We start from the raw sequence: 11,235 nt of genomic DNA on the forward strand, positions 1-11,235 counted from the left end.
CCAAATTTAGAAACTCAGCAGTGGCCACAGAACTGGGAAAGGTCAGTTTTCATTCCAATCCCAAAGAAGGGCAGTGCCAAAGAATGCTCAAACAACCAGACAATTGCACTCATTTAGCATGCTAGTAAGGTTATGCTCAAAATCCTTCAAGCTAGGCTTCAGAAGTACTTGAATTGAGAACTTTCAGATATACAAGCTGAGTTTAGAAAAGGCAGAGGAACCAGAGATCAGATTGTCAGCATTCAGTGGATAATAGAGAAACCAAAGGAATTCCAGAAAATCTTCTGCTTCATTGACTACATGAAAGTCTTTATGTGGATCACAACAAACTGTGGGAAATTCTTAAAGGGAAGGAAATACCTGACCACCTTACCTGTGTCCTGAAAAATCTGTATGCAGCTCAAGAAGCAACAGTTAGAACCTTACATGAAACAACTGGCTGGTTCAAAATTGGGGAAAGAATAAAACAAAACTGTGTACTGTCACCCTGCATATTTAACTTCTATGCAGAGCCCATCATGCAAAATGCTGAGTTGGATGAATCACAAGCTGGAATCAAGATTGCCAGTAGAAATATCAACAACCTCACATATGGAGATGATACCACTGGCAGAAAGCAAAGAGGAACTAGAGCCTCTTGATGAGGGTGAAAGAGGAGAGTGAAAAAGCTGGCTTAAAACTCAGCATCCAAAAAACTAAGATCATGGCATCCAGTCCCATCACTTCATAGGAAGTGAAAAAGTGGGGGAAAAGAAGGGGAAAATGTGGAAGTAGTGGAAAATAGTGGAATAGAAGGGGAAAAAGTGGAAGCAGTGACAGATTTCATTTTCTTGGACTCTAAAAATCACTGTGGATGGTAACCGCAGCCATGAAATTAAAAGACGCTTGCTCCCTGGAAGGAAAGATATGACAAACCTAGACAGCGTATTAAAAAGCAAAGACATCACTTTGCCAACAAAAGTCTCTATAGTCAAAGCTATGGTATTTCCAGTAGTCATGTACAGATGTGAGAACTGGACCATAAAGAAGGCTGAGCAGTGAAGAATTGATACTTTCGAATTGTGGTGCTGGAGAAGGCTCTTAAAAGTCCCCTGGACTGCAAGGAAATCAAATCAGCCCATCCTAAAGGAAATCAATTCTGAATATTCATTGGAAGGTCTGATACTGAAACTGAAGCTCCAATACTTTGGCGACCTGATGTGAAGAGCTGACTCGTTGGAAAAGACCCTGATGCTGGGAAAAGATTGAAGGCAAAAGAAGTGAGCAGCACAGGATGAGATAGTTAGATAGCAACACCGACTCAATGGACACGAATTTGAGCAAACTCCGGGAGATACCGAAGGACAGGGAAGCCTGGCATTCTGCAGTCCGTGCAGTCACAAAGAGTCAGACACAACTTAGCGACTGAACAACAACAATACCTAGAATACTTTCAGAATAACAATACCAATTTTACCACCAATAATATGACTACTTAAAATATCTTTGCACTTCTTTTTGTCCTTAAAAGTATATACCACTTGGGATGTCACAGTCAAATTATTGTTTTTAAATCACTTGGATAGTTTGGGTGGAGTCATTGTACATTTCTGTAATAAAAACCCTTGTGATATGGCTTTATGTGGTAGAGAGAAAAAAATTTTCAGATCTGTATGTATAAAAAAGAGAAGAGTACTCTGTGGACTTCTGAATTCTGAACTAAATGTAGAGCAAATTAGTGCATGTGCCTTAGTGACACTATTTGAAATCAGTCCTTGTGTTAATTTCACTTGGCAAATACTAAGAAATGATGATCCCTGATGCCTATGGCTGCAAAAATACAACGTGGCTAAATTCTTTGGTTGCAATCTCTTCAAAGGTCATAAGATTATGTTACTCCACAAAATTATCTTTCTGAATCTCTTTTTCTCTCACTTTATCTCTCCAAGTTCCTCTCCCCTTCAAAAACTTGTATCCCCATTCCTTCTTTCCCTCGTTGACTTTGTTAGCCTCCTCCCTCAGCAACTCAGAAGCTTGTGTGTTTGTGTGTATACCTGCAAAGAGGAGCTGCTATATAAATAAGGTAATGAAAATGGAGGCCGTTGGGGAATAGACAGCTGCGAGGATCTGAGCTGGTAGACTGAAACACACACTCATCCTAAACCACTCAGAGCTCAGATTTCTTCTCTAGACAGCTGGCTTTTTAAGTCCTTCTGAAATACTCTACAAAGATGGGGGAGGGGCTGTGAACTACCTCTGCTATGGACCTTATTTAAAGTCAGCTACCTCCTAGATATGTTCTGTAGAAACTAAATGCAATATTCAGTATGGCAAGGATGAGGGTGCTGAGCTAAAGGTATACAACTGTCTAACTGTCTAAAGGCCAGTCTAACTAGACTAAAAAATTAGTCTAATTTTTAAAGGCCAGAGGGCTTTTAAATTATTGACAGTGCTGGAGGGCTGCTTGGAGTAGGCAGTGACTAGAATCATGTAAGCTCAAACTGGATAACTGATTTGCTGGTCATATTCCTATCCCTTCTCTGACACTTGGCACCCTATACTCCATATTCTTTCTAATCCTCCTACCCTCTCCACCCTCCCCACCTTCTTGCCAACACTCCAACACCCTACCCCCATCAACACTCCTGGAATTTTGGACTTAGCTATTTTTAAAACAGTCAACTCAGTAGCCACCTCCCTCCCCCGCTCAGCTGTCCAGTACTCCGGCCAGCCATCTAGTCCCCCTTCCCCCAACACCAGACCTTCTCTGGTTCCCTGACCTCAGTGAGACTGCAGCCTGTCTGGGGACCTAGGGGAGACATGGAGAAAGAGACGGGGGATCCCCTGGCTGGAGCTGACTGATACAGTAGACAGTCATGGCTGGAGAATTGGATAGCAGACTAATGTTTGGCCTCTGGAAACAGTAAGTCAAAATTAATTGCAATTCCTTTAAAAATCTTCTAAATTGAAGTTAGAATCTCATAAAATTATGACATAAACTTGGATGTCTCTGGTGCAAATCTAGGATCTCTTCCATACCAAGGTGCCCCAGTCTCCATTTCTCCTTCTGTCTTAAGCTTTCTGGCCTCTGGCCACTAGAAGTTTAAACCTCCATCTCTCCTCTGGGAGTCTTAGCTGGCTCCTCCTATTACCTCAAGACTTCTGATGAAGTCTCCTTCTTTAGTAGAAGTTTCCTACACCTCCTATTCTGTGGTTTTCTCACCAAGGCCAAATTTAGCTTCAGATGATTAGTCACTGATACCCTCTATCTTGTTCCTATTTATCAGTGCCCTTCACATTGGGCTTCCGAGGGTGAGGCTTACTCCTTGTTGTACATGATTTCTGCCTACAACTCTAGTCCCATCATCTTGTTCTCCTTCCTGCATGACTCTCCCTCAATCATATCCCTAACTCCAGAGAGACTAGTTTGGCAAGAGGGAGTTAGCCCCTCCCCAAGCCTTGTCCTCATCAAAAGACTGACTTTCAAACTTGCAAAGTTAAGATCGATGGAAAGGTAAGATCAATGGAAAGGGTGGTTCTTCAGTCAGATTTGAAGAAAAGTTGACTCATGAAGAAGAAATGTTGACTCATAACAAACAAATATTGATTTGCATGCTTGGTTTGCATCCATTGTTCCATGAGACAGAGGGATAATTTTAGCTCTCTACAGTAGATGAAAGAGACTTGTTCCCTTTTCATTTGAATACTGATTCCAGAGATGGGCTGTGTATCCCACCCTTACTCCTCTTTACTGAAAATTCTGACACAAAGGAGGAAAATCAATGAATGACCTCTGGAGGGTGTCCCCTCCTGATGGGGAAGGGTGAATAAGAGGTAGTCTCTGATGTTTTTTCAGATCCTAACTCTGTTGGGGAGCCCACTGGTATGACTGAGATCTGATCTATCCACATGATTCCTCTTTTTGACATTTCTGCTGTTTGGTAGCTCAGAATGGGGCAATACAGTGGACTCTGCCCTCCGAGTCCACTCAACCTTTCTTCCACCCCCACCTAGGGGTATTGCACAAGGGGCCTGAAAGTGGTCACCAAAGCAGGGCACAGAGGCTTAACAGCCTCGTGTTTAGTTCAGGGAGACCCATTTCCCCTAAACTCCAGTTAGCTCATTCTTTTCTTGATCTTCCCAGATTCTCTTCACATCATTCTGAACAATCTTCAACTCTTCTCTTCCCCATGCCCAGCCACATTTCTTTTTTCAGTCCCTTACAGGACGTCCGGTCAAAATTCACTAGGTAGGAGGGTCATCAGCTGGAAAGAACCGGAACCTGGGGGGACCTGGCTGGATAGGTATGGGGGATCCAGGCCAGTCCCCTAGTCCCTGGTCCCCCCATGGCAGTCCCCCAACTCTAAGCATTCTCACTCTCCTGCTGCTCCTCTGTGGACATGGTAAGGAAGGGTTAGGTAAGGCTTTGGGGGATCTAGGGGGTAGGCTGCTATGTAGGGGTGGGCATGTGAGCTTGGGTGAATGAGATGAGATGGGTGCTGAGGGGTCCCAGTCACTCGCCCCACTTTCAAATAGGTATATTTTATTCACCATTCAACTTGGGGAAGGCCACTGGGAAAGCCCTTGATCCACAGGCAGAAGAGATCTAGCAGGGCTTACCCATCTTTAGCAAGACTGAATGAGGACAAGACTAGGAACCTGGGGGCTGGCGGCTGGGGACTGGGAATTGGGGGAGGCTCTCAGCGGGGCTTTAGGATCCGCTGCTATCCCCCCATGAGACCTGGGAGAATTATGGTTGAGGTTGCGCGGGGATGGGGGAGGGGGACCAGCTCACACTCCTCTCTCCCTTCCGCCCTCAGCTTATTCTCAATGCAAGATCCTCCGCTGCAATGCTGAGTATGTATCTTCCACTCTGAGCCTTAGAGGTGGGGGTTCACCAGGAGCCCTTCGAGGAGGAGGCCGAGGTGGAGGGGTGGGCTCCAGCGGTCTCTGCCGAGCCCTCCGCTCCTACGCGCTCTGCACTCGGCGCACAGCCCGCACCTGCCGCGGGGACCTCGCCTTCCATTCTGCTGTGCACGGCATCGAAGACCTGATGATTCAGCACAACTGCTCCCGCCAGGGCCCCACGGCCCCTCCCCCACCCCGAGGCCCCGTCTTTCCGGGCGCAGGCCCGATCCGCGCCTCTGGCTCCCCAGCCCCGGACCCCTGTGACTATGAAGGCCGGTTTTCCCGGCTGCACCGACAACCCCCAGGCTTCTTGCACTGCGCCTCCTTCGGGGACCCTCACGTGCGCACCTTCCATCACCACTTTCACACGTGCCGTGTCCAAGGAGCTTGGCCCTTGCTGGATAATGACTTCCTCTTTGTCCAGGCCACCAGCTCCCCTGTGGCACTGGGGGCCAACGCCACCACCACCCGGAAGGTCAGGGACTCAACTGCTCCTCCATGGTCACCCCAGGGTTCCACTCCCATACCAACCCCACTAGTTTTCAGCAGTGCAGCTCTATTCCCTTTCCTCCTGAACCACTCTCACATCTTGAATCACTCCCTCCTACCGAACACTTGCTCCTGTAAATCACTTTCCCTCCGTGGGAATTTCACTCCAATGCAGAAAAGAGCTGGGGAGAGGAAAGTTGAGAAGCTCTGGGTTGAGAAGTTACAGAAAGGAAACTTCCTTCTCCTATGGGAGCAGCTGAAGTTGAGCCCAAACAGGAAGGAAAGGGATGGAGCAGGGATGAAATAGTATTGGAACATAAAGACAGGATCAAGGAGTGAGGACCGTGATAAGCCTTGCGTCTCTGCTGGGATCAGATCCCTGATTATGTACAATAATGAGGCCTAGTTGATGGAAGAGGGGAGGGTTGCACTGAGCCCCAAATAAACTGTTTTCCCTCTTGCCCTTACAGCTCACCATTATATTTAAGAACATGCAGGAATGCATTGATCAGAAGGTCTACCAGGCTGAAGTGGACAACCTTCCCGCGGCCTTTGAAGATGGTTCTATCAATGGAGGTGATCGACCTGGGGGCTCAAGTTTGTCCATTCAAACTGCTAACCCTGGGAGCCATGTGGAGATCCGAGCTGCCTACATTGGCACAACTATAATCATTCGGCAGACAGCTGGGCAGCTCTCCTTCTCCATCAGAGTAGCAGAGGATGTGGCCAGGGCCTTCTCAGCTGAGCAGGACCTGCAGCTCTGTGTTGGGGGATGCCCTCCAAGTCAGCGACTCTCACGCTCAGTGCGTAGTCGTCGGGGAACTATAACCATAGATACTGCCCGACAGCTGTGCAAGGAAGGGCTGCCGGTTGAAGACGCTTACTTTCATTCCTGTGTCTTTGATGTTTTAATCTCCGGTGACCCTAACTTTACTGTGGCAGCTCAGGCAGCTCTGGAGGACGCCCGAGCCTTCCTGCCAGACTTGGAAAAACTACACCTCTTCCCCTCAGATGCTGGGGTTCCTCTTTCCCCAGAAACCCTCCCAGCTCCAATTCTTTCTGGGCTCTTCGTTCTGTGGCTTTGCATTCAGTAACCAGGCCAGCATTCAGTAACCATGATGGGTCTAGAAGTGATTTGCGGATAGAGATTGGCAAGGGAGAACGTAAGAATCACTGAAGGGAAACAATGAGGGTAAGAAACACATGAAACAATAACTTTTTTCCAGAGTGAGAGAAGGCTGCAGTCTAGGGTTGAAATGATCACAGCATAAGGATTTTGGGCAAGGTTTCTGCATTCCAGACTTCAGTAGGGGCTCTTCACTAATTTTCCAAGTCTTGTTAACAGGAAACAAATTGTTCTAGTCCATCTCCTCCTGAGATCACCCCTACAAGCTTAGAGGTTATGGGGTCCTGAGGATCAGTAGAAAAATCAATAGAAAACTTAAGGGTTGAGACTTTTAATAGAGAAGAACTGAAAGAGGAAGACATGATCATCACCCATCAGAAACTCAAAATCGAATGATATTTTCTCTTGGAAGGTAGAAAGAGGAGGAAATGATGAGGAAAAGAATCTATTTGATAAGTATAATGTGGGTAAGATGTGTTCTGCTTTCTTGGTTCATAAATGAATTGGGAGTTGTTTGAATTTTTGGTGAAGAGAATCTCTGTCTTTGGAGAATGACACAGGTAGGAAAGAAGCTATCATCCCCAACCCTAACTAATCTGATATTAAAGCTATGGAGTCTTCACATTGTTGTCTATGTTGAATCTCTTTACAGATGCTTAAGATGGCATAAAGTCAATGTGTTCACTCCACCGAAAGAGGGCTCAAAACCGTGAGATATTGTTCTGCCTTCAGGAAGTTTACAGGCTATTAGGGAGACAAACTGACTTACATGAAGGAGTGATGAGTGTGTAATTATTCACTAAATTCCATGATACTGTGAATTCAAATGGGAAGATGATTGAGAAGAACTCAAGAAATAATAAATAATAAGAGGTAATAGAGTAGATGAGATCTGAAGTGATCTTTGAAGACTGGGTAAGATTGGATTTGAATTAAGGATCTTCCAGGCAGGGGAAACCATCTAGACATTCAGATTCATGATTCAGTGAAGAAAGCAGCAAAACTCAAATGAAGTAGACGAGAAGTAAGGGCTAGATGGATAGAAGCCAGATTATGAAGTGCCTTGAAAGTGGGGCCAAGGAGTTTAAATTCAATTAACAGCTAACAGTTATTGAGAGCTTAAAACCTGCCAGGCCATTTTCTAAACAATTTATAATTATTAATTCATCTAATACTCACAACTCTCTAAGGGAGGTAACTTTCTTATCTCTACTGTTATATAAGGAAAATGAGGTACAGGAAGACTAAGCAATTTTTCCATAGCAACGCAGCTTACAGATGGTAGAGCTAGAAACTGAACCCAGAGAATTTGGCTTCAGAGACTTAACTTAAACTCAACACTACACTGTTCTGTCAAGGAAACAGCCATTGAAGATTTTAATTGTGGATGAGGCAGGGAAAGGGAGCTGCAGGCAGTGGCTGCCATCACAAAAACTATTTTCTTCTTTTGTCATATGAAACCCAAAAGGGAGAGCTGGAAGGTAGGGGGAAGCCCCAAATAGAAGGAATCTAATTTGTAGAAGAAAAGAAAATAGAAGCTGTTCTAGTCCAGGATGTTCTAAAGTAACAGTGCTTTACTCTTCCCTCTTCTCTCAGTTTCACCCATCTAACCTTTATATTGGTTAACTCCCCGGGACACACATACACACCAGCCAGTGCTTACCAGACAGAGCGTCCTTTTGGTCTGCTCTTTTAAATTTCTTTTGCAATTCTTTATCTTCTATTCCTGACTCACTATCTTCTCTAAAGACCGCAGCCACTCTGCCATTCCCACAAAGCACAGTCTCTTTACTTTTAAAGATGACCTGTTTCCCTGGTGGCTCAGATGGTAAAGAATCTGCCTGTAAGATACGGGTTTAATCCCTGGGTCAGGAAGATGCCCTGGAGGAGGAAATGGCAACCCACTCCAGTATTCTTGCCTGGAGAATTCCATGGACAGAGGAGACGGGTGGGCTACAGTCCGTGGGGTCACAGAGAGTCGAATGTGACTAAGACACTTAGATAATCCAGAAAACAATCTGTTCCAATGGAAGAAAATTAGAGGAAACATATCCATTGCTGTTCTCACTTACAGATAACTTAGGCATTTTAATTCAAAACATCTTTTTGAGAAACTGCTCTTTATATTGGTTAACTCAAAAGAGTACATAACTTCATTTCTCAAAATTCCCTTGTGGGAATTTCAAGTAGGTTAAGAAGAATTTCATAGCCAACTGGGGAGTGAGATTCTTTTATGGCACCTGTCATTTGCTTCATTTGCCCAAACTCAGGGTCAACCCTATTATCAATGGAGTATTTAAAAATGAGTAGTTCAAAATAAGTACATGAAAAAATGTTCAACATCATTACTTATCATGGAAATGCAAATCGAACTTGAAAAACAAGGAGAAAACGCTACATAACCACTGGAATGGTTCAAATTAAAAAGACTGATCATATCAAGTGTTGGCAAATTGTGACGCTCTGACATGCTATTGGTGAGAATGTAAATTAGTACTACTACTTTGTAAAATTTTTGGCAGTTTCTTCACAAGTTAAGCATAAACTTACCACACACTCTAAACAGTCCGCCTCTAAGTATTTATCCAAGAGAAAGGATAAAGACTTGTATACAATACCACTCAGCAATAAAGTGAAATAAACTACTGATACACACAATAATAGGATGAATCTCAAAATAAGAATGTAAGCGAAAGAAGCCAAACAACAACAAAAAAAGACTACATACTGTATGTTTCCATTTGTATAAAATTATAAAAAGTGTAAACCAATATATACTGAGAGAAAAAAGATCAGTGGTTGCCTGTGGATGGTCAGGGGAGGGAGAGAGGGATGGTTTACAAAGACACATGAGGAAATTGGAATAGAATGTTCATTATCTTGATTGTGGCAAAGATTTCAAAAATCATGAAACTATACACTTCAAATATGTGCTGTTTATCAAACATTAGTACATCTAATAAATGTGTAAGTAAAATAAATAGGTAGCCGATCTTTCCCTCTTCCTTTGGTGGGTCAGTCAAAGGAAAGACCATTGTATGAAAAGGAAGATTATAACAGAATTTCCTTCTTCTAGGAAAACACAGGAAAGAAGAGGATGACAAGGCAAAGAAAGAGAGCATTTAGGGACTTCCCTGCTGGTCCAGTGGTTACGACTTCGCCTTCTAGTCCAGGGGGTGTGGGTTTGATCCCTGATCTGGGAACAAAGATTCCACATCCCTTGGGGCCAAAACACTAAAACATAAAACAGAAGTAATATTTTAACAACAAAACATAAAACAGAAGCAATACTGTAACAAATCCAATAGAGACTTTAAAAATGGTTCACATAAAAAAAAGAAGGAAAGAGAATATTTAAATATTCTATACTCTCTCTTCTATCATAAGGACCATATTCCTTCCTCCAGATTCTCAAGGTCAGGGATCATGGAAAGGACATTTTGTGGTTTAAAAACAAACTGGTGCTTCATTTTTGTCTTTCCACTCCACTAACAGTCAGCAGATGGCGCTGATGACTAAAAAGAATTACCCAGTGGGGCTGGAGCAAGTCTTCAGGAAAAAGAAAATGCGTTTCTTAGATGTCTAATATGTTGACCAAATGAGAGAAAATATTAATAAGTATTTGACAGAATTGGCATTTCAGAAATAAACTTAATGGAGGCAGGTTCAAGAGGGAGTGGACATATGTATATACTTATGGCTGACTCACGTTGCTGTACGGCAGAAACCAACACAACACTATAAAGCAATTACCCTCCAATTAAAAATAAATTAAAAAAAGAAATAAACTAAATGTAGGTGCATAATAAACTAAATAAATTGCTTAAATAATTATGGGTTCATAACAAATAAAGGGTTGTTCAAGACATGAAACAGTCAAAATATACTACTTGACTCCACAATTGATGTTATTTATAGTGATAATATATAATTAATATAGTCATAATTGAATTGTGGTGCTGGGGAAGACTCTTGGGAGTCCCTTGGACTGCAAGGAGACCAAGACAGTCAATCCTAAAGAAAATCCACCCTGAATATTTATTGCAAGGACTGATGGTAAAGCCCTAATACTTCAGCCACCTGATGCAAAGAGCCAACTCACTGGAAAAGATCCTGATGCTGGGAAAGATTGAAGGCAAAAGGAGAAGAGGGTGGCAGAGGATGAAATAGTTAGATAACATCACCAACTCAATGGACATGAATTTAAGCAAACTCTGGGAGATAGTGAAGGATAGGGAAGCCTGGCATGCTGCAGTCTGTGGGGTCACAAAGAATTGGACACTTAGTGACTAAACAACAACAACAGTGATAATAAGGTAAATATTGACTACTGATTTGGCCAAAATTGTGATATAACTCTATCAGGAGGATGAGGTAGGAGGAATGGGAAGGTAGGGATAGGGAGTATGGTGTAAGACACTTAAAATTTCAAATACTGTAGCAAAAAGACAGTATGATATGTCTAATATTGGGCTGCCCTGGTGACTCAGATGGTAAAGAGTCTGCATGCAACGCAGGAGATCCGAGTTCTCTCCCTGGGTGGGTAAGATCCCCTGGAGAAGGGAATGGTTATGCACTCCAGTATTCTTGCCTGGAGAATCCTATGGACAGAGGAGCCTGGGGGCTACAGACCAAGGGTCGCAGAGTTGAACATGACTGAGCTACTGACCCTGTGGACTGCAGCACGCCAGGCTTCCCTGTCCTTCACTATCTCCCAGAGTTTGCTCAAATTC

The 11,235-nt window shown here is 43.6% G+C and overlaps 1 protein-coding gene across 2 annotated transcripts; it reads left to right on the forward strand.

Annotated features, from left to right (window-relative positions):
- Positions 1-2,750: 2,750 nt before the first annotated feature.
- Positions 2,751-7,124, forward strand: HJV (hemojuvelin BMP co-receptor). Of its 2 annotated transcripts, none has more exons than XM_052636763.1 (4): positions 2,751-2,902; positions 4,178-4,382; positions 4,800-5,362; positions 5,847-7,124. In XM_052636763.1, exons 2-4 carry the CDS (start codon positions 4,286-4,288, stop codon positions 6,468-6,470), a joined length of 1,284 nt encoding a protein of 427 aa, XP_052492723.1. In that variant the 5' UTR covers positions 2,751-2,902; positions 4,178-4,285; the 3' UTR covers positions 6,471-7,124. The 2 variants fall into 2 exon arrangements, with proteins under 2 accessions (XP_052492723.1, XP_052492722.1); XM_052636762.1 differs by having other exon boundaries at positions 4,196-4,382.
- The last annotated feature ends 4,111 nt before the right edge of the window (positions 7,125-11,235 follow it).

The sequence above is a fragment of the Budorcas taxicolor genome, chromosome 3 (genome assembly GCF_023091745.1).
Source record: "Budorcas taxicolor isolate Tak-1 chromosome 3, Takin1.1, whole genome shotgun sequence".
In the NCBI taxonomy this organism is placed as follows: Eukaryota; Metazoa; Chordata; class Mammalia; order Artiodactyla; family Bovidae; genus Budorcas; species Budorcas taxicolor.

Bases quoted from the DNA above. Each gene is read 5' to 3' on its own strand.
- HJV (XM_052636763.1), top strand. From the start codon at position 4,286: ATGGGGGATCCAGGCCAGTCCCCTAGTCCCTGGTCCCCCCATGGCAGT. The intron at 4,383-4,799 runs GTAAGGAAGGGT...TTCCGCCCTCAG, and splicing joins GCTGCTCCTCTGTGGACATG to CTTATTCTCAATGCAAGATC. The intron at 5,363-5,846 runs GTCAGGGACTCA...TTGCCCTTACAG, and splicing joins ACGCCACCACCACCCGGAAG to CTCACCATTATATTTAAGAA.